The sequence below is a fragment of the Hydra vulgaris genome, chromosome 12, assembly GCF_038396675.1.
Source record: "Hydra vulgaris chromosome 12, alternate assembly HydraT2T_AEP".
Taxonomy (NCBI): domain Eukaryota; kingdom Metazoa; phylum Cnidaria; class Hydrozoa; order Anthoathecata; family Hydridae; genus Hydra; species Hydra vulgaris.
In genome coordinates, this window is record NC_088931.1 from 35,256,324 (window position 1) to 35,280,333 (window position 24,010).

At 26.8% G+C, this 24,010-nt stretch overlaps 2 protein-coding genes across 16 annotated transcripts; both read right to left on the reverse strand.

Annotated features, from left to right (window-relative positions):
* Positions 1-8,942: 8,942 nt before the first annotated feature.
* LOC136088683 (uncharacterized) lies at positions 8,943-14,185 on the reverse strand. 13 transcript variants are annotated; one of them, XM_065813067.1, is made up of 7 exons: positions 11,000-14,185; positions 10,445-10,612; positions 10,210-10,340; positions 10,005-10,101; positions 9,719-9,788; positions 9,265-9,417; positions 8,943-9,128 (listed from the first exon to the last, which is right to left on the reverse strand). In XM_065813067.1, exon 1 carries the CDS (start codon positions 13,498-13,500, stop codon positions 12,412-12,414), a length of 1,089 nt encoding a protein of 362 aa, XP_065669139.1. In that variant the 5' UTR covers positions 13,501-14,185; the 3' UTR covers positions 8,943-9,128; positions 9,265-9,417; positions 9,719-9,788; positions 10,005-10,101; positions 10,210-10,340; positions 10,445-10,612; positions 11,000-12,411. The 13 variants fall into 13 exon arrangements, with proteins under 13 accessions (XP_065669139.1, XP_065669136.1, XP_065669132.1 ...); XM_065813064.1 differs by adding an exon at positions 9,505-9,595 and having other exon boundaries at positions 10,005-10,138; positions 10,445-14,185; XM_065813060.1 differs by having other exon boundaries at positions 10,005-10,138; positions 10,210-10,612.
* Positions 14,186-16,800: 2,615 nt separating this feature from the next.
* LOC136088684 (uncharacterized) lies at positions 16,801-21,630 on the reverse strand. Of its 3 annotated transcripts, none has more exons than XM_065813073.1 (8): positions 18,854-21,630; positions 18,307-18,404; positions 18,072-18,202; positions 17,868-17,964; positions 17,582-17,647; positions 17,374-17,458; positions 17,134-17,286; positions 16,801-16,989 (listed from the first exon to the last, which is right to left on the reverse strand). In XM_065813073.1, exons 1-3 carry the CDS (start codon positions 18,974-18,976, stop codon positions 18,103-18,105), a joined length of 321 nt encoding a protein of 106 aa, XP_065669145.1. In that variant the 5' UTR covers positions 18,977-21,630; the 3' UTR covers positions 16,801-16,989; positions 17,134-17,286; positions 17,374-17,458; positions 17,582-17,647; positions 17,868-17,964; positions 18,072-18,102. The 3 variants fall into 3 exon arrangements, with proteins under 3 accessions (XP_065669145.1, XP_065669144.1, XP_065669146.1); XM_065813072.1 differs by having other exon boundaries at positions 17,582-17,651; XM_065813074.1 differs by lacking the exons at positions 16,801-16,989; positions 17,868-17,964 and having other exon boundaries at positions 17,149-17,286.
* Between the last annotated feature and the right edge of the window lie 2,380 nt (positions 21,631-24,010).

The window sequence follows — 24,010 nt, forward strand, 5'->3', positions numbered from 1 at the left end:
GAAAATATTCTTAAACTCATCAGTGCGAACGCAAAAATAACGAGCGATCGACAACAAAAAGTTGAAACAAACATTAATGACAGCATGGAAAAAATTAAACGATTGGAAAAGGATGTATTTGATATAAAGAAAAGTTTAAATTTTCACGAGGAACTTATCGAAAAAAAGGTCAAAAATAATATTGAGTCTATTGAAAAAAAAAGATTTTGTAAAATCGAAGCACATAAAAATGATGAGTATATTGACTTTAAAAAAAAAACTTAAGGAAATAGAGGATCGGTCACGAAGAAATAACCTTAGGATTGATGGCATCAAAGAAAATGAAAACGAAACATGGTCTGAAAGTGAAATAAAAGTGATTAAACTTTTTGAGGAGACTCTAGGGGTGAAAAATGTGAGAATTGAACGAGCGCATCGTAGTGGACGCCGAGATGCAAAAACACTACGCACAATTATTATTAAGCTGTTAGACTACAAAGATAAGGTAGAAATTTTAAAAAATTTTTCTAAATTAAAGGGTGAAAATATCTACATAAACAAAGATTTTTGCTTCGAAACGAACTTAATAAGAAAAGATCTTAGAGAAAAAATGAAAATTGAGCGGCAGCTGGGAAAATTTGCATACAAATCATATGATAAGCTGAATGTACGCGAGTGGGTGTCTAAGAAAACGAAAGAAATCCCGAAACCGTGTCAGTAAGAGTTTGGTTTATTACTTTTCTTTTAACTATTCCTAACTATTTTATTACCTGTTTTTCGTTTACTTATATACGTGTTACTTTAAAATGGAGGAAAACTTTATATATGAATTTCTAGATGGAAATGTCGCACTCAGTGACGTCGATGACTCTAATAACTTTAATCAAAAAATATCTGAAAGCCAATATTATACAGTTATTGAATCTTCTCAATATCTTCAAAAAAATCAAATTAGTTTTTCAATTTTAAACATTAATATTCGAAGTTTAAAGAAAAATTTTGAAAGTCTTAGGTTTTTGTTGGATGAATTAAAACACGATTTTAAAACTATTTGTCTAACGGAAACTTGGTGTAAGCGTGGTGAAACAAATAACCAATTTGAACTAATTAATTACTCATCAGTTCATCAACCACGTGGTTTTGGTGTTGGTGGGGGTGTATGTATTTTTGTTCACAACTCAATTAGTTATAATTTACGTCACGATCTCTGTGTAAATGAAAAAGATTGTGAGTCATTATGCATTGAAATAATAAATAAAACCACAAAAAAAATAATTATAAATGCCACATATAGACCTCCATCTTCTAGCTTAAAAAAATTTAAAACTCATCTTAAACCATTCTTAACAAATATTAATAAAACCCGAAGTCATGCCTACTTAGTTGGGGATTTTAACATAGACCTAATAAACCATGCTTCAAATAATAATGTTAACAATTTTATTAATACTCTTCTTCAATATAATTTAATTCCGTCAATAAACAAGCCAACGAGAGTGACTCACAACTCTTCTACACTTCTTGATAATATAATAACTAATAACCATCTTAATAACAGTCTTTACACAGGCATAATCAAAACTGACTTATCAGATCATTTCCCAACATTTCTAGTTACTAACAATATATTATTTAACAGTATTCTTTCTCAATCCATTATATTTAGGCGACAGATCAATGAAAACTCGGTAAAAAAATTTCAAAATCTTTTAAAAGACAACGTTGATTGGAATTTGGTATTGCAGTCACATGACGTTAACAACGTATATGATCTATTTTTAAATCAATTCTGCAAGCAATATGATAAAGCATTTCCTGAAAAAAAAATAACTGTAAAAACCAAAACTGTTTTAACTCCATGGATGTCTAACGGGTTACTAAAATCTTCAAAAAGAAAACAAAAGTTATATGATAAGTACTTGAAAAAAAAAACTTATAAAAACGAAATGACATATAAAAATTATAAAAATATATTTGAAAAAACAAAAAGGAACTCAAAAAAGCTTTATTATGCAAAGCTATTAAGCAAAGCCACCGGAAACACTAAAAAAACATGGAGTGTAATTAAAGAAATAATAGGAAAAAATATTTATCAATTGTTATTTTTTTTGGCAGAAACATTCTGCCAAAAAAAATAACAATTGATAAAAACACAATTTATGATAAATCAATTATTGCTGAAAAACTAAACAGCTTCTTTACTAATACTGGTCCGAATTTGGCATTAAAAATTCCTATGAATTCAACACCATTTGAATCTTATTTAAAAAGTTACGATAAAGTCATGGATGAACCTAATTTAAAACTAATTGAATTGCAAACCGCCTTTTTTTGCCTTAAAACTAACAAAAGTGCTGGATTTGATAAAATTAACGTTAATGTTGTAAAATCAGTATATAATATAATAGAACCCTCGTTATTTCACATATTTAATCTTTCACTTAAAACAGGTATCGTCCCTGAAAAGCTAAAAATTGCACGAATCACGCCGATATTTAAGTCCGGAGATGACTCAAATATTTCTAATTATAGGCCAATATCTATTTTACCTTGTTTTTCAAAATTACTTGAGAGAATAATGTACAATAGACTTTTTAATCACTTATCAGAAAACGACATGCTGTATTCAAAACAATTTGGTTTCAAAAAAAAAAATTCAACGGAGCATGCAGTGATTGAACTAGTAAATCAAATATCAAGTGCATTCAGTAGTAACTACTTTACCTTAGGAGTTTTCATTGATCTGTCAAAAGCTTTCGATACCGTTAATCATAATATACTAATAAAAAAACTTGAACACTATGGTGTAAAAAATAACAATTTACTTTGGTTCAAAAGTTATTTGGCCGATAGAAAACAATTTATAGTTTATGAACAAAAACAAACATTTCCGACTGCCGTAACTTGTGGGGTTCCCCAGGGCTCTATTTTAGGACCACTGTTGTTCCTAGTGTATATTAATGATTTAAATTTAGCAACAGACCCATTAAATTGTATTCTTTTTGCAGATGACTCCAATCTTTTTTACTCCCACAGTGATATTAATACACTATATGAAACAACAAACGAACAATTATTGAAAGTTAATGAGTGGTTCAAAAGTAATAAACTTTCTCTAAATGTGGATAAAACCAAATTTATTTTGTTCCACAAAGTTAATAAATCAAAAAATATTCCCATCAAATTGCCTAATCTATTAATAAATAACACTAACATTAAAAGAGAAAACTCAGTAAATTTTCTAGGCGTAATCTTAGACGAACATTTACGTTGGAGTTTACATATAAAAAGTATTGAAAATAAAATATCAAAAAATTTAGCAATGATATATAGGGCTAAACCATTTTTAAGCAGTAGTTCTTTGAAAAGTTTATATTTCTCTTTTATTCATTGTTATTTAACTTACTGCAATATTGCATGGGCAAGTACAAACCATACAAAATTAAAAAAATTGTACTGTAAACAAAAACACGCGTGCAGAATAATTTTTGGAGCTAATAGAACACTACCTTGTGAGCCTCTTCTGCGTATACTTGGAGCATTAAATATATATAAAATCAACTTACACCAAGTTTTAATGTTCATGTATAAAACAAATTTAGGATTATCTCCTAAAATATTTCAATCCTATTTTGACAAAATAGTTCATAAATATCCAACAAAATTTTCAAGTAACAACTTTGTTGTCCCAAAATATAATTCAAAACTAACTTCATATTCAGTTCTTTATCGTGGACCCTACTTGTGGATAATGTTTTTCAAAATTGTAAATACACATAAAGCTAGTATAGAGCAGTTTAAAAATGAATCAAAACAAGCATTCTTACTTATGGATTTTAATATATCCGATTTTAAATGTTTTTTTTAATTAAAACTCAAATACATAAAATAATTAATGCAAAATTATGTCACTGAGTGTATCAACATTTTTTTTTTTTTATTATCTTAATTATGGTATTACCTCTATGACGTTTGCTAATTTATTTACGTTATTTCAATAAAGTTGACTAATTTATTTTTGTTATTTCTATGGTGTATATTAATTTATTTACTTTTTATTTTTAAATCTTACTTTAAATTTTTAATTCTTAAATAAATGATAATATCTTATTTATTTTTTCTTATTCTGAAAAAATGATCTTACTCTTTCCTTAAAGTTTTATTCTTTAAGTTTTTCTTTAAATGATAAGGAATTGTTATCTATTTTACTTTTTTACTTTTATTATTTTTTTTTTTTTTATAAATAGTTTGTTAACTATAGATATTTAAATATTACGGTTTTTGTAAATACGTGAGAATAGGGCTCGGTTATAAGGCTAAATTAGTCTTCTTCTTGCCCTGCCAATATTTATTTTTATTAATGTGCTTCGAAACTGTATGTATTATTTAACGGCATAAAAAAAAAAAAAAAAAAAAAAAAAAAAAAAAAAAAATTTTACTAAATTTTTGAAGCTGCGATTAAATTTAGTAAGAAAATAAATTTGAAACATATATAACAACAATACCTAGCGAAATTTGTTCAACAACAATACCTAATATGATGGATGTTCTTTATGTTTTTGATAGTCTTTAATTTTTTTTTAAATGTTCATCAATATTATTTGTTGGATTTACCGTTGAAAGCTTAAAATCTGTGATTAAAACCACAACCACATTAAAAGTACATTAAAAGTATTTTAATACTTAAAATGCTTTTACAAATATATAAATATAGCAGACTAACAATATAAACTAGGTTTCCAAAAGAAGATCACAAGGATCTTGTCATCGGGACTTTATAAAATATAATAAATATATAGTTTTTTACATCTTTTTTAATATTTTTTTTTACAATAATTGTGAAGTGCAAGGTATTATGAAGAATACATATATATTAATCTTTTACACGAGTTAAACTGTAAATAATATAAACTAGCAAAATATTGTAAACAATATAAAATACAAAACGTGAGAAAAAATAAAAATAAAAAGTTCTCAAGTTAAGTTAAAATAACAAAAAATTAAATTTTTTCAAGTGATTAGTAATATTGTAAAATGCTATCTTAAAAAAGAATAAAATTTTTTGCTTTGTTTTTAAAAAGATAAAGATAATTAGTTGGATCAAAATCAAAATTTGGCAAAACAAGTTTATTCCACAGGTGTGGCGCACGATAGGCAAGACAGAATTGATTAAAATTTGTGTGACAAAAATGTTTTTTAAAAATTTTTTATTTCTAAGTTCGTATTTGTTGGTTGGTTTTAAATTGAAGAGATCTTTAAGGACTGGAGGAGATAGATTGTTTTTCCACATATAAACAAAACATAAAATTTTCAAGACGTTGAGTTCATATATATTTAAAATTCTCATTTCAATAAAGTAAGGTTTACAATGAGAAAAACGATCAGCAAAGTTAATTATGCGAATTGCCCGTTTCTGACAGCGATAAAGACGTTGTAGTTTACTTTTTTCAGTACTTCCCCAGGCAATATTTGCATAGTTTAAGTAACAATGAATAAATGAGAAATAGAGTTGTCTTAAATTTATCTTATTGAGATAATTTCGAGCTTTGTATAAAACTCCAATGTTTTTAGAGACTTAAGAGCATATATAATTAATGTATTGATTCCAAGTAATGTTCTCATCGAGATAAACACCTAGAAATTTGGTGGCGGGATCTCTTTTAATTTCAATATTGTCAATAAAGATTTGAGGCAAGTTTGAGGGTAAGGAGTTTTTTTTTATAAGCGAATGAAAAAGTGTCCATTTAGTTTTTTCGGTATATAGTGTTAGTTTATTAGATTTGAACAAATGGGATAAATGTTCAAGTTCTTTATTTGCTGTAGCAAAAAGTTCGTTAATATCACTCTTAGAGACATATAAATTAGTATCATCTGCGAACATGATGCTCATCAGATTAGTTGCTTTATTTAGATCGTTGATATAAATTAAAAAAAGGAATGGTCCAAGGATTAAACCTTGTGGAACCCCGTATGTTATATTTAGACAATTGTTTTGATAGCTGTCATTAGCAATAATAAATTGTTTTCTATTCGATAAGTAACTTTTGAACCACCTTAACACTTGTTTATTTATTCCATAGTATTTCAGCTTTTCAAGTAAAATGAGATGGTTGACCGTATCGAAGGCTTTCGATAGGTCAATAAAAATACCTAAAGTATATTTTGATTGTTCAAAAGATTTTGAGATTTCATTTACAAATTGGATGATGGCATGCTCCGTTGAGTTATCCTTTTTAAAACCAAACTGATTAGCGTATAGTTAGTTATAAATAGGAGTCACTTTAGCAATTTTTAATTGCTCTGGAAAAATTCCTTGTTTAATTGATGCGCTAAAAACTTTAAAGAGAACATCTTTTAATTGCTCCAAACAAACTATAATCACGTTTCCGTTTATTTCATCTGATCCAAATGATTTACTCTTTTTAATAGATTTGAATGCCCTTTCGAGTTCTTCAGTTGAAAAAAATGGGGAATGAAATTTAATATTGATAAATGTTCTGTAATGCACTTAGGAAACAACAACAAATCCCATACTTATAATGTGCATGATCCAGAAAAAAATATAAGAGTAAACATTTAAACCACAAATTGCGAACGAGATTTAGGTGTTCATATAGATTCGAACTTATTATTTTCCAAACACACAACTATTCAAGTCAACAAAGCCACACATTTACATCATATCTAGACTTATTATCCTTCAAAAAACTATTTTCAGCACTAGTCCGCCCTCATCTAGAATACTGTGGATCAATCTGTAACCCTGGACTTCTCAAAGACAAACGGCAACTAGATAATGTGTTAAGAAGAGCTTTGAAACGAATCAATGGATTACAGAATCTACCGTATTAACAAAGATTGTTGGCGTTAAATATGACAACTGTAAAATACAGGCTACTTCGCGCAGACCTAATCAACGTCTACAAATGGTGTAAAAACAACAAAAGTGACAGAAGTCTTTTTAAAATAGATAGTAAATTTATTACTCGTGGTCATACATATAAACTAAAAAAACAATCTTTGCGATTAAATTTGCGAATGAATTTTTTTTCTCTAAGAATAATAAATAAATGGAACTCTCTTCCTAATCACATTGTATCAGCGTTATCTCTAAAAACGTTTAAACTGCTTCTAGACAATCATCTAAAAAATGAATGGCTTTTCTACGACTAATCCACATTTTATTTTCTATTAGTTATAAAAACTCTGTAATTGTCAAGTATTATATAATTAGGTTGACAGGCAGTTTATGCCTACACAATTTATTGTAAAACCTTAATTTAAAAAAAAAAAAAAAAAAAAAGTTGATAAATCAGAGGACAACTCATCAGAGCATACGCACTTATCCAATGGTAATAAGAAGTCACTAAATAAGGCTTTGGTATCAAGGATCTTAATTGATAGTTTAGGACCTATTTCAGTGAAAAATTTGTTAAATTCATGTGATATTGCGTTTGGTTCAAATATAACAGTGTTATCAATTTTAATCATTTGTGGTAGAAAACCTAAGAATGATTTTTTTTCCCAGTAATTTCCTTTATTATTTCCCAAATGCGTTTTGTGTTATTTTTAAATTTGTTAATTAATTCTGAATAATAATTTTTTTTTAAGTTTTTACGAATTTTCTCAAACAAATATTTATAATTTTTGTAAATTTTTTCGTTTGCAGTTGTTTTTGTTTTAAAAAAAGTTATAAACAACTTTTGTTTGATTTTCGATGATTTTTTTAATCCCTTGGTAATCCAAGGAGAGTTCAAACTCTTAGGTTTTGCAATTATTTCGACAAAGGGAAAGTTAGCGTCACATAACGAATAAAAAGTTTTGAAAAATGTCAATTTTTTTTTCTGTATAGGTGTTAATTGTAACGAAAATGGGGAAATGGTCTGTTATATCAGTTTTTTAAATACCTTTTTGCAAATCATTATTAAAAATATCTATTGAAATAATGTTATCAATTAGAGTCGCTGAGTTTTTTGTTACTCTAGTAGGTCGATTGATGAGGGGGATTGATCCTGTTTCAAAAATTGCGTCATAAAAACATTTTACTTTGTAGTCATTATTATAAAGAAAACAATTCATATTTAAGTCCCCAAGTAAATTATTTTTTTCCTTTTCCGCGTCGCCTTTTTTAATAATTTGTTGTAAAAACACCCGTTAAAAAATGAGGCGTTGATTTGATGTTGATTCAATGTTTCTCGTCAACATTGATTCCATATTGATTTTTTGTCCAAAATGTTAGCCACTTATCAACGTTGATTTGGTGTTTACAAAAAACGTTGATCGAATGTTGCTTTTCAACATTTAATCAACAATCATTTTTTCCTGGTGATTCAACACTGATTTTTATAATAGCCGACGGTATTTTGATATCGCTTTTTGATGCATATATCAAAAAAATATATATCAACAGTTTACGAAATATATATATATATATATATATTTAAACAACTTTAAAATGTATTCTACAAAATAGAGTGCTCAATGTTCTTAAAAGAACTGAGCAATTATAAATTAGTAGAAAATCACTTAAGAAAATTTTTTTTCATTTAACACTGTATTTCATCGATAAAAAGACTCATCAGAAATGCACTCATCAATAAAAAACTCAGTATTTCTGATGAGTCTTTTTATTTATGAAACACAGTGTTAAATGAAAAAAAACTTTGTTAAGTGATTTTCTACTGATTTATAATTTATATATATATATATATATATATATATATATATATATATATATATATATATATATATATATATATATATATATATATATATATATATATATATATATATTATGTATGTATATATATATAAAATATTTGTATATAAAATTTATACATATTGCTCAAATCTTAATTTGTTTTGTAAAAAACAGGCTGTAAATAAAGGATTTAGCAAAAAAGTTATTGATAGAGTAATTCAAAGCTAACTCAAAAGAATAATGAAAGAAAGTAGGCACTACATTAAGAAAGTTTTTTTATTGAATTTAACACAAAATTTACATTTTCAAACAATTTATTTAGCGTTTGCAGCATTGTTCATTTTCAAAACTTTTCGATTGAGTCGTGTTCCTGATTGACTTAAAAATTTCGAAATGCCTGAATAACATTCGCAAATTTTTGCATCATGATGCTGTCGTGTAATCGCATCTAAATCAAAAATTCAAATCAAATTTGAAAAAAATCAAACTGCAGAAATTATAGCAAATAGTTACATAAATGACTGACTAGGATAAACAAAACTGTGAAATAAAAAATCTAAAAAAATGCATAAAACCATTCTTACCCACTATCATATGATACAGGGTGTATGTTTTAAAATTTATCTTCAATGAACCACCCGAGACATAAAAACAGGCCCCAGCATCCTCGCTCATCAACAACTTTCCAAAAGCAAAAGCCGATTTATATTACCTCCACAACGACTAAGAGAACTTATCTATTATTAAAAAAATAAAAATTACTTAAGGGTCAGAACACATATTATGTTTATTCTATATGAATGAAATTATCTTAATTTCAATACATGGATTTTTAAAATTGACTCTTGAATCACTTTTCTCTTTTAACTATTTTTGCCATCTCAACGCAACTCAACGCAAATCTTTTTTGAAAATCTTTTAAAAAAAATGTAGTAAAATAAACAATATTATTATTATTTATGTAAAATATTTTGTAAAAAATTAACCATGAAAAATTACCTAAATGGAAAAAATAAATAAAACTTTTATTTAATTTACCCTGGCAAGACAAATGTTTTTCTTTGCTATCCTCTTTATCCAAAACACAATTTTTAGAGCCATTTTCTACCTAGGTATAGATAAATTATACATACAAAAATTAAATAAAATTTTTAAACATTATATAGTGATTTTTATTTAAACTTGTCAACAAACATATATTTATAAAATATTTGTCAACAAAATTATATTCTATAACATATAGTTCTGATTTCTATTAATTTTTTTACTGCACACGCACACAGATTTTAATTAGAACAAAAGCAACATTAGGACTTTTTTTTACCAATATATTTGAAGACAACATCATTTTCCCTTGAGATAGATTAGTTTCATTCGAGAAGTCATTGTTATTTTCAGCAACTGAAAAGCTTGCTATTTCACTGTGTAAATGGGGAGTTGATATTGATTTAAAAACATCTATAATTCAATTAAAAAAAAAGCATTTTATTTTAACAAACCATTATTTTACTTTTACAAAAATAGTTAACCTGCTATATTTGGAATCACGTTAGATGTTCTTTAGCTATTTGAACTATCAAAATAGTATCTTCCGTATAGTTCTTCATCACCAATCACAATATCTTAATCACTTTCACAAAATGTCATTGCTGTATTTCTCCTTTAATATAAACTTTACTTTATAAACAAAAAAAGTGCATGATTTGTGTAATTCTTTATTGCAAAATTTTTTATTTGTTAAAAACTAATTTTAGTAAAATTTACTTTTGCTTTGTCCCTTTTTTCTCTTCGATGTCAGTTTCAATATTTGAAGTATCTGCTGCTTTCTCTAAGTGTGACTGAGCTTCTTCATAAACACAAATCCATGTACATAAAATCATTTATCAATATCTAATGAAGATGTAATTGAAATTTTTGCGGCAAAAGCAGGTCCTATGAGAATGGAGTGCAATTGGTGCACCACATAAAAATTAATGAATTTTAATGAAAAACCCATGAAAATTAATGAATTTTTTAATTTTTAAAAAACACTAAAAGTTAAAAAAAAAAACTAAAAACATAGTTAAAAAAACTTTTTTTAATTGTTGGAAATCTTCTTTAAACATTCTAAAGACATTCAGAACATATAATTTAAACAAATGCCCGTTGGAATATTGGATTTAAAATAAGTGATATTAAATGAGACTATAGTCATATTGTAAAGCAGGCCTAAAATAAATTTGCACCAGCACATGATTATCCTCTTCAGTGCCCTGGTCAAAACATACAGTTCAATATCTAATTCAATTATTTTACATTTTTTTATAGTAATATGCAAACCTGTAGTGTATAAAATCCTAGCAGGGTATATCTTCCAATCAGAGGTTGATGCCTGCAAGGTTGTGACAGCTTTACGAATCGCAGCGGAACTTTTAAATGGCAGCCAGAAGCATTTCCCATCAATTTTCATCCAACTTTTAGCAATCACTTCCACTTCTTTAATTTTTCCATTTAAAGTTCAACAATCGCAAATGAAATTTCAATATTCTGGTGCAATTTAATTCTAAACAATCTTATATAAGTTACAAAATAAAATTAAAAATACATTAGAGATTAAAAACAATGAACTTTGTAAAACGCTTTTTAGATTTATTAATGTAAAACACCAGTGTAAATATTTTATTATTTCTATAAACATACCAGGTATTTGTTTCACACAAAAAATTTATAAATTAAAATGCATTAAACTCACTTTAAATTTGTTCAATGAACTACATATTTGACAAATTTACAACAAATTTTACAAAATGGCACATGCACAGACATACTTTAAAAATTGATGGTCTGCAAGTATAATCAAAGTTTGTGTTTTTAATTCAAGAAATCAGTGATCATAAGCAATATCACAATGTCTAAGCACAAAAAAAGCATAACCACCTTTTTAAACAGGTATCATCAAGCCTTTCTTCAAAAGTTCTTTTTTTTTCGGAAAAATTGTTTTTAGGTTGGCTAATGAATTTACATAACAAACGTCTAAATAAGATGTTTCAAAACAATCAGGAAAAAACTTTCTAACTGAATGAGGATTTAGAGCCTTGCATTTTACAAGATCTACCAAAACCTCTTCTACTAAAATAAACCCTTTGTCTTGAATAAAATAAACTCTGTCTCATAGATTTGATGTGATCTTTTTATTTACCACTTGGGCAGAAATTTCTTTACCATTCCTTTCTCTAAGAAAAATATCCAACTTTTTTCTCTCATCTAATTGATTCACTATTTGGGCAACAGTCTGATGTGATTTTTGCACCATTTTTTTAATTCAACCCAAAAAGTTTTCAAAAGGAAAAGCTGATAGATGATCAAGACTCTCCCCAAAGTTAACACAATCATCAGCTAAATGAATCATGCTATGAACATTGTATGTTACCAAGATCTCCCCATACAAAATTTGTACTTCTCTGACAAACTATATAAGCAGCTGTTTAGCAAATGCCACTAACAATTCATTTTTGGCCATTTTATCAGAAAGCAGTATGTGCATAGCAATTGAAAGAGAAATAAATAAGTCATAGTTTTATTTATTTTTCCTTTTTAAAACAACTGGTCCAGCATAAAGCAGAATAATCAAAACTCTGTTGCTTTCCACTTCTCAAGTTCATTTAAAGAGCGTGGTCTATGTTGAAAATTGGATGGTGTATAACTTCGTAAATTTATGAGTTCATTTGAAATACTGTCTTTAACAGATTGACTTATTCTAATACATCGGGACCTTTACACCAGTTTATTAGAAGTTTTTTAACTACTCCAAGACATATAAGGTGCATATAGTCTAATGGGAATTCAGTTACCATTGGGAAATTTAACTGAACAAGTGGAGAAAGACTCTCAAGCTGGTGACCTTCTTTATAAAAATTATTTTTAAAAGCCATGTCAGTACAAAGTAAAGTAGTCGTTTCCAATAATCTTACGCCATGTTTTTGTGTGCCAACTGCCATACATCTTTCACAGCTATGATAGCCACTATGCCCTATAATGCATTTAACAAATGCTCTTGCAGACGCATCACAAACAAAAGCTTTAATAGTCACCAGCAGCTGTTTATACCCATTAGTTTGCAATTTTTTCATTTCAAGAATAAAATCTTCAAAGCACTCATCCAAATTGTTTGGTTTTCCCTGACCATGCCAAATTGCAACAGCATAGGATCCTTTTCTGTTAATTGTAACTAGTATAGGCCAAATGGAAGTCTTTTTACTATTGCACATAGGTGCACCATCAATACTTACAATTAGATCAAGCTTTTCCTTATTTCCAACTGTTGATATGTAATAATCAATTGCACTTTTAACTGCAAGATATATATAATCGCCTCCACTGACATATAAAATATTAACTTTTTGAAGAGATTTTTGTAATGTCTGCCAGCATTTTGGTATAGATGGAGTAAATTTATTTAAGTGAAATATAAGTGCATTTAAAGCATCATCTTTTATACAGTATTTTAATAACCACTCATATAAAAAATCTTTTGTTGAAGTTAGAGTATCAATACTACTGTATAAACTATTTTTAAATGCAATGTCGTCAACATCACAATAATTAGATTCAACTTTACTTAAACAAAATTTATTTTCTGGCGAAGTGATTGAAAACATCAATATATCACTGTGCACATCTTCAGAAACTTCAAAAATCTTTTGAATGTCTAAATCTAGATGAACGCAATTTCCTCTACCAACAATGTTGCACTCTTCAAGAAGATATTTTATTCTTTTTTCAGTATTTCGTTTTTCTTTCATAAATTCTCTCATATATAGGCTTCTGTCATATTTAGGCATTATTATCTTTATTTTATTACATCACAAAAGAAAAAAAAATAAAGGCATTATTACTCTTATACAGAAAAAATCAATTTAAATTGCATTTTGTACTATATGATTTAAGTTTGCAGTCAGAATTTATCAGGCAAATACTTGCAGCCATTAATAATTTGCTATGATAATAGTAATGTTATTATAATAAGCATTAATAAGCCAAATTGCTGCTAAGTTGTGACTTTTTCATGTTAAATTGTTAAAATATTTATATTAAGATGTTCTATTATCCTCAAATAGTTAAAAAACTACCCTAATTTCATTAGGATAATCTTTATTCAAGAACTGAAAAAATAATTACTTAATAAAATATATGTTTTTCAATAAGTTTATACTCATTTTATACCGTATAATACAATTAAAATTTGAACAAACGTTTTATAACCACCAAAAATAACAAAAAAAATCCCAGCAGAAAATGCTCAGCAAATTACTGTTAGTAAACGGCTCAATAAATTTGTTTTTTGTCAACAGTAAATCAACGAACGCTCAGTGTTTGTAAATAAACGTTGATTTGCTGTTGATAACATTGCTGTTGCTACAACATCCATTTATGGTTGATCGCCGTTGATCGCTAATATCAACGCAAAATCAACGTTGATCAACATCAAATCAACGCTTCATTTTTTAGAGGGCATGCTTAGGTTTTCGCTCACGCCACCGGGTGGCCGGTAACAACAGCTAATCAATAGGTTTTTTGTTTTTTTGTTTTCAATTTCAATTGTTAAAACTTCTTTATCGCAGTCAGAAACGCTCAACTCGCTTTTTTTTTTTTTTTTTTTTTTTTTTTTTTTTTTTTGTTCTTTTTATTACAATCTGAATAAAACTCGTGTTACATGTTAAAATAAATCGTTAAAATATATTATATAAATACTAAAATATATATAATTTTTTAATATAAAGAACGCGGAGACTCGCAGAAGACTACTAGGTCTTGTCATCGAGAACCGCTAGAACGTTAAATACAATAAAATAAAGTTACAAGATAAAAACTCTTGACTTGACAAAAATATAAATATCGTTAGTGGTCAAAAATATTCAAAACTAAAATATAAAGCTATCTTATGAAGCCATCAAAACCAAGCATTCAAAAATAAAGAAATATGTCATCAATTTTAAAAATTATTTCTTTTAGTTTTTTTTTAAATACTGGATAACTCCATTAATGGAATTATCCAGTATAAAATTATTATTTCGGAATGTATATTTGTTTTTATCTTTACATGAATATAAATCACTAAGAGAAACTGGACATACATTAATTTTACATTTAAACATAAAACAAAGAATGTTGAAAATATTAACCTCATAAATATTAAGAATGTTCATGTTAAATAAAAGAGGCTTTGCATGAGTAAAACGATCTTTTAAATTTATAAGACGTGCTACATGCTTCTAAGTATAAGCCTTAGTGTTTTAAGTACGTAAATTAAAATTCCACCACCTCGTTTGTTTGTTTGTCTCTCTAATGAAATTATGTTAAAGTTCGGCATTTGAAAAGCGCTGTTTAGATATTTTAAAGTTATCCAAGTTTCTGTTAGGCATATTATATTAAAAAGATTTTTTGTTTCTTCTAATAGATTTAAAAGTTTTTCAAAGTTACGAATTAAACTTCTTATGTTGAGGTGGAGAATTCTAATTTGATTAGAATTTTTGTCAATAACATTCTTAAAAAGAAACCCTTCTAATTCGCTTGGTAAAAGATACGAACAATCTAAAAAATTCTTAGAATAAAAATTACTGTCAGGGTCTAAGTTTTCATCCAAGGAAAAAAATTATTTTTCAAAGAAATTAAAAGCAAGAGATTCAATTTATATTTTTTATACAAAATTAAAACAGACAAACAAAAACAACAAGAGAGATATAAAATAAAATTCTTTTTTTTTAAATAAAAAATTGAAAAAGTGAATGTTTTGTTTAAATTTAATAAGTGTTTTTTTATAGTTCTTTTAAAAATATCAATAGATTTTATTTTTTTCATATTTTCGTCAAGAGCTGAGTTCCACAAGCACCCCTTCGGGCATTTGTTTTTAAAAGTTATGTTCTAAATGTCTTTTAAACGTTTTATAAACGTCTTTTAAACGTTCTTTACATTATAATGTTTAGAAGACGTTTAGAAGACATTTAAAATATATTTAGAACGTAACTTTTAAAAAGAAATGCCCGCTAGGCATGATGAGAAGTCAGATTTTTTAGTGATGTCAGTGGAACGTAGAAATTATTTATTGAATATCTTGTTTCATATTTATGATTAATTAGAGTGAAATTTTTATAAAAATATTTTGAAATTATTTCAATTTTAAGATTAAACATAAATAACAAGTTAAGGTCGATATTTACTTCTTATACGTTTAGAGCGTTTATTTCCTTGAGTAACGGCTCGGCAATATAACCTGACCTGATATGACCTTTATGACAATGGTATGACCTTTTTACGTCTTGAAGAATGTTTGATAAAATATTTGAATTTCTCAATATTTAATTCACAATGAATTTTTCACAATCTATTAATATTGGAGTATTGCTTCCAAAACTATCCAGCAACAAAAGACGATAAATACCCGCTAAAAAATGAGGCGTTGATTTGATGTTGATTCAATGTTTCTCGTCAACATTGATTCCATATTGATTTTTTGTCCAAAATGTTAGCCACTTATCAACGTTGATTTGGTGTTTACAAAAAACGTTGATCGAATGTTGCTTTTCAACGTTTAATCAACAATCATTTTTTCTTGGTGATTCAACACTGATTTTTATAATAGCCGACGGTATTTTGATATCGCTTTTTGATGCATATATCAAAAAAATATATATCAACAGTTTACGAAATAAAAACTCAGTATTTCTGATGAGTCTTTTTATTAATGAAACACAGTGTTAAATGAAACAAAACTTTGTTTTTTAAGTGATTTTCTACTGATTTATAATTTATATATATATATATATATATATATATATATATATATATACATATATATATATATATATATATATATATATATATATATATATATATATATATATATATATATATATATATATATATATATATATATATATATATATATATTATGTATGTATATATATATAAAATATTTGTATATAAAATTTATACATATTTATATTTGTATATAAAATTTATACATCAAATCTTTATTTGTTTTGTAAAAAACAGGCTGTAAATAAAGGATTTAGCAAAAAAATTTATTGATAGAGCAATTCAAAACTAACTCAAAAGAATAATGAAAGAAAGTAAGCACTGCATTAAGTAAGAAAGTTTTTTATTGAATTTAACACAAAATTTACATTTTCAAACAATTTATTTAGCGTTTGCATCATTGTTCATTTTCAAAACTTTTCGATTGAGTCGTGTTCCTGATTGCCTTAAAAATTTCGAAATGCCTGAATAACATTCGCAAATTTTTGCATCATGATGCTGTCGTGTAATCGCATCTAAATCAAAAATTCAAATCAAATTTGAAAAAAATCAAGCTGCAGAAATTATAGCAAATAGTTACATAAATAACTGACTAGGATAAACAAAATATATTTCCTGTGAAATAAAAAATCTAAAAAAATGCATAAAACCATTCTTACCCACTATCATATGATACAGGGTGTATGTTTTAAAATTTATCTTCAATGAACCACCCGAGACATTAAAACAGGCCCCAGCGTCCTCACTCATCAACAACTTTCCAAAAGCAAAAGCCGATTTATATTACCTCCACAACGACTAAGAGAACTCATCTATTATTAAAAAAATAAAAATTACTTAAGGGTCAGAATACATATTATGTTCATTCTATATGAATGAAATTATCTTAATTTCAATACATGGATTTTTAAAATTGAATCTTGAATCACTTTTCTCTTTTATCTATTTTTGCCATCCAACTCAACGCAAATCTTTTTTGAAAATCTTTAAAAAAAAATGTAGTAAAATAAACAATATTATTATTATTTATGTAAAATATTTTGTAAAAAATTAACCATGAAAAATTACCTAAATGGAAAAAATAAGTAAAACTTTTATTTAATTTACCCTGGCAAGACAAATGTCTTTCTTTGCTATCCTCTTTATCCAAAACACAATTTTTAGAGCCATTTTCTACCTAGGTATAGATAAATTATACATACAAAAATTAAATAAAATTTTTAAACGTTATATAGTGATTTTTATTTAAACTTGTCAACAAACATATATTTATAAAATATTTGTCAACAAAATTATATTCTATAACATATAGTTCTGATTTCTATTAATTTTTTTACTGCACACGCACACAGATTTTAATTAGAACAAAAGCAACATTAGGACTCTTTTTTACCAATATATTTGAAGACAACATCATTTTCCCTTGAGATAGATTAGTTTCTTTCGAGAAGTCATTGTTATTTTCAGCAACTGAAAAGCTTGCTATTTCACTGTGTAAATGGGGAGTTGATATTGATTTAAAAACATTTATAATTCAGTAAAAAAAAAACATTTTATTTTAACAAACCATTATTTTACTTTTACAAAAATAGTTAACCTGCTATATTTGGAATCACGTTAGATGTTCTTTAGCTATTTGAACTATCAAAATAGTATCTTCCGTATAGTTCTTCATCACCAACCACAACATCTTCATCACTTTCACAAAATGTCATTGCTGTCTTTCTCCTTTAATATAAACTTTACTTTATAAACAAAAAAAGTGCATGATTTGTGTAATTCTTTATTGCAAAATTTTTTATTTGTTAAAAACTAATTTTAGTAAAATTTACTTTTGCGTTGTCCCTTTTTTCTCTTCGGTATCAGTTTCAATATTTGAAGTATCTGCTGCTTTCTCTAAGTGTGACTGAGCTTCTTCATAAACACAAATCTATGTACGTAAAATCATTTATCAATATCTAATGAAGATGTAATTAAAATGTTTGCGGCAAAAGCAGGCCCTATGAGAATGGAGTGCAATTGGTGCACCGCATAAAAATTAATGAATTTTAATGAAAAACCCATGAAAAGTAATGAATTTTTTAGTTTTTAAAAAACAATAAAAGTTTAAAAAAAAAACTAAAACATTGTTAAAAAAACTTTTTTTAATCGTTGAAAATCTTCTTTAAACATTCTAAAGACATTCAGAACATATAATTTAAACAAAAACGCCCGTTGGAATATTGGATTTAAAATAAGTGATATTAAATGAGACAATAGTCATATTGTAAAGGGGGCCTAAAATAAATTTGCACCAGCACATGTTTATCCTCTCCAGTGCCCTGGTCAAAACATACAATTCAATATCTAATTTACATTTTTTTATAGTAATATGCAAACCTGTAGTGTATAAAATCCTAGCAGGGTATATCTTCCAATCAGAGGTTGATGCCTGCAAGGTTGTGACAGCTTTACAAATCGCAGCGAAATTTTTAAATGGCAGCCAGAAGCATTTCCCATCATTTTTCATCCAACTTTTAGCAATCACTTCCACTTCTTTAATTTTTCCATTTAAAAATTCAACAATGGCAAATGAAATTTCAATATTCTGGTGCAATTTAATTCTAAACAATCTTATATAAGTTACAAAATAAAATTAAAAACACATTAGAGATTAAAAATAATGAACTTTGTAAAACGCTTTTTAGATTTATTAATGTAAAACACCAGTGTAAATATTTTATTATTTCTATAAACATACTAAGTATTTGTTTCACACAAAAAATTTATAAATTAAAATGCATTAAACTCACTTTAAATTTGTTCAATGAACTACATATTTGACAAATTTACAACAAATTTTACAAAATGACCCATGCACAGACATTCTTTAAAAATTGTTGGTCTGCAAGTATAATCAAAGTTTGTGTTTTTAATTCAAGAAATCAGTGATCATAAGCAATATCACAATGTCTAAGCAGAAAAAAAGCATAACCACCTTTTTAAACAGGTATTATCAAGCCTTTCTTTAAAAGTTCTTTCTTTTTTCGGAAAAATTGTTTTTAGGTTGGCTAATGAATTTACATAACAAACGTCTAAATAAGATGTTTCAAAACAATCAGGAAAAAACTTTCGAACTGAATGAGGATTTAGAGCCTTGCATTTTACAAGATCTACCAAAACCTCTTCTACTAAAATAAACCCTTTGCCTTGAATAAAATAAACTCTGTCTCATAGATTTGATGTGATCTTTTTATTTACCACTTGGGCAGAAATTTCTTTACCATTCCTTTCTCTAAGAAAAATATCCAACTTTTTTCTCTCATCTAATTGATTCACTATTTGGGCAACAGTCTGATGTGATTTTTGCACCATTTTTTTAATTCAACCCAAAAAGTTTTCAAAAGGAAAAGCTGATAGATGATCAAGACTCTCCCCAAAGTTAACACAATCATCAGCTAAATGAATCATGCTATGAACATTGTATGTTACCAAGATCTCCCCATACAAAATTTGTACTTCTCTGACAAACTATATAAGCAGCTGTTTAGCAAATGCCACTAACAATTCATTTTTGGCCATTTTATCAGAAAGCAGTATGTGCATAGCAATTGAAAGAGAAATAAATAAGTCATAGTTTTATTTATTTTTCCTTTTTAAAACAACTGGTCCAGCATAAAGCAGAATAATCAAAACTCTGTTGCTTTCCACTTCTCAAGTTCATTTAAAGAGCGTGGTCTACGTTGAAAACTGGATGGTGTATAACTTTGTAAATTTATGAGTTCATTTGAAATACTGTCTTTAACAGATTGACTTATTCTAATACATCGGGGACCTTTACACCAGTTTATTAGAAGTTTTTTAACTACTCCAAGACATATAAGGTGCATATAGTCTAATGGGAATCCAGTTACCATTGGGAAATTTAACTGAACAAGTGGAGAAAGACTCTCAAGTTGGTGACCTTCTTTATAAAAATTATATTTAAAAGCCATGCCAGTACAAAGTAAAGTAGTCGTTTCCAATAATCTTACGCCATGTTTTTGTGTGCCAACTGCCATACATATTTTTGAAGAGATTTTTGTAATGTCTGCCAGCATTTCGGTATAGATGGAGTAAATTTATTTAAGTGAAATAAAAGTGCATTTAAAGCATCATCTTTTATACAGTATTTTAATGACCACTCATATAATAAATCTTTTATTGAAGTTAGAGTATCAATACTACTGTATAAACTATTTTTAAATGCAATGTCGTCAACATCACAATAATTAGATTCAACTTTACTTAAACAAAATTTATTTTCTGGCAAAGTGATTGAAAACATCAATATATCACTGTGCACATCTTCAGAAACTTCAAAAATCTTTTGAATGTCTAAATCTAGATGAACGCAATTCCCTCTATCAACAATGTTGCACTCTTCAAGAAGATATTTTATTCTTTTTTCAGTATTTCGTTTTTCTTTCATAAATTCTCTCATATATAGGCTTCTGTCATATTTAGGCATTATTATCTTTATTTTATTACATCACAAAAGAAAAAAAAATAAAGGCATTACTATTCTTATACAGAAAAAATCAATTTAAATTGCATTTTGTACTATATGATTTAGGTTTGCAGTCAGAATTTAACAGGCAAATACTTGCAGCCATTAATAATTTGCTATGATAATAGTAATGTTAGTATAATAAGCATTAATAAGCCAAATTGTTGCTAAGTTGTGACTTTTTTATGTTAAATTGTTAAAATATTTATATTAAGATGTTCTATTATCCTCAAATAGTTAAAGAACTACCCTAATTTCATTAGGATAATCTTTATTCAAGAACTGAAAAAATAATTACTTAATAAAATATATGTTTTTCAATAAAGTTTATATTCATTTCATACCGCATAATACAATTAAAATTTGAACAAACGTTTTATAACCACCAAAAATAACAAAAAAATCCCAGCAGAAAATGCTCAGCAAATTACTGTTAGTAAACGGCTCAATAAATTTGTTTTTTGTCAACAGTAAATCAACGAACGCTCAATGTTTGTAAATAAACGTTGATTTGCTGTTGATAACATTGCTGTTGTTACAACATCCATTTATGGTTGATCGCCGTTGATCGCTAATGTCAACGCGAAATCAACGTTGATCAACATCAAATCAACGCTTCATTTTTTAGAGGGTAAAACTTGACCAAACATACTGTGCAATATTTTATGAATAAAAGAATGAGAGTATTTTTCATATTATACTCTTATTATGATAGAATTAAAAGCTTTTGTATAACTTTTGTGGATCGATATCCGATGCGTTTGCTTTCATATGATTTTTATAGCGTTATTAATGAGCGGATAAAAGTCTGTCACACTTGCTATTTCCATGAGGAAGTTAAATTGAAGCACAATGATCTACTAAATAGTGAACTGTCACGAGACTAGCATCTTGCTTACAAATAAATTATTTTTGAAAATCATCGATGTATTTTTTTGTTTTACCAATTTGATTTTTATAACAACTTTTTGTTATACCAAGTTTTAGGTTTTTCATTATGCCAGTATTTAGAGATTAATAATAATTGCACAAATAGTCATCATCACTTTTTTATTTATAAATCTAAACTTCATCAGAGTGAGATATGATTAGCACTGATTTAATAATATCGCAATTTAAACTGTTAAATATTTTACGAATAAAAAGCTTTGTTTTGTTCAAAAAAAGCGTCGTGCTTGCGTCTTACGTCTAACTTAATACAAGTCAATGAACCAATAAATATGCGACAAAAAGCTGTTTATTTTGTATATTTCTTTTAGCTGAAACCAAAAAGTGTACTACTTTTGTATTTTAAGTTATATATATATATATATATATATATATATATATATATATATATATATATATATATATATATATATATATATATATATATATATCTTTATAATTTTATTGCAAATCAAAAGCAAAATGTTGGAAATTTGGAGACTCATTTTTTTGGTTTCAGCTAAAAAAAAATACAGCTAAAAAGAAACATTTTGGGTTTGGCAACTTCTTATCTTTCAGACTTTCTCGGGCTTAAATGTTTTCTAAATCTTTCTTAGTACAATTCTTTACAGAGATGCTTAGACCATGAAAGTACTAGAGATAAAAGAGGTATATTATAGCATGGTTTTAGAGATATTATAAGTAAACAGAGAAAAACGCTTTACAGTTGTTTTGTTTATTCAAAACATAACTTTGGACTCCTGAGAATATAGGACGATGCAGTGTTTCTATATATCAAATTAAATTATTAACCAGTTTATTTATAAAAACTGAGAACTAGATAACATTATTTGTTTTTAACTATCCTTTCATATGTAGTAATATAGTACTTATTATTTACTGTAAAAAAAATTGTTTCCTAAACTTTGTCATATTTTCTTTAGTTTGTTTCAATATATAAAAAAATTTTTATTATAAAAACGGTAAGAAAAAGTCTATCCGCAAAGTTATAGTACTTTTCCTTATTTTATTTTGGTAAATACGTGGGGAAGAGCGTAAAAATATGACAAAATTGATTACGGAAGTAATAATATATATATATGTGTGTGTATGTGTGTGTGTGTATGTGTGTGTGTGTGTGTGTACCCGGCTCGTACCCGGGGACCCGCTAATTCGGCTGTTTTCCCGGGTACCCGGAATCGGCTATTTTTTTGCTGTACCCAGCACCGGGTATCTTATAAGAAATTTTTAATAAACACTTACCTTAAATGCTGTAACTATATGTTTAAGTGGTACTTTGAGTTGTGTCAAAATATTATTAACAGGATTGCTTTTAGTTTTAACTTCAACCAATAAACTTCTTAATATAAGTCTAAGAGTATTTTGGAGTCATTAACCACAGAGCTTTATTTACTCATTAGAGACATGTCTCACTTAAAATATTTTTTTATTTTATTAACACTACAGTCGAGAAGATCGACATATTTTTTTTTTAATTTGCAATTACCTGTTCTCTTTTTTAATCTATTATTTTCCATAACATAACTTTTGATTAATTAGCGCGTATGAGTGATTAAGCAATAAAATGCACACAAAATAATCTGTATATATATATATATATATATATATATATATATATATATATATATATATATATATATATATATATATATATATATATATATATAAAATACCACAATTATAAAACGAAAATTAGTTAGTCGGAACAGTATTTTTTGAAGTTGATAGAGTTAATTTTACCTTTAAAGCTCTTGATGATTTTGACATTAAAGACGTAAGACGGCTATTATTGCTGTCTTAATGTTATTCCATTTGAAGACTCCACAGTCACATTTTGAAAATTTTGACACTTTCTAGCTTTATTAACCACAATAATTATTTAGTTAATAGTTAATAGTATATTGCAATAATTGCAATATACTTTAAAAATGCACACATTTTTCCTAAAAATTCAAAACTTATATAGGTTTAAAAGTTTAATAACGAATTATCTCAAATTAAAAAAATGTGACCCTGCAGTTTCTTCCCGAAGAGTCTTCATTTATTAACAACCTATTAGT

Bases quoted from the DNA above. Each gene is read 5' to 3' on its own strand.
- LOC136088684 (XM_065813073.1), bottom strand. From the start codon at position 18,976: ATGATGGGAAATGCTTCTGGCTGCCATTTAAAAATTTCGCTGCGATTT. The intron at 18,405-18,853 runs GTTTGCATATTA...TTACGTACATAG, and splicing joins TAGGATTTTATACACTACAG to ATTTGTGTTTATGAAGAAGC. The intron at 18,203-18,306 runs GTAAATTTTACT...TTTATATTAAAG, and splicing joins AAAAAAGGGACAACGCAAAA to GAGAAAGACAGCAATGACAT.
- LOC136088683 (XM_065813067.1), bottom strand. From the start codon at position 13,500: ATGCCTAAATATGACAGAAGCCTATATATGAGAGAATTTATGAAAGAA.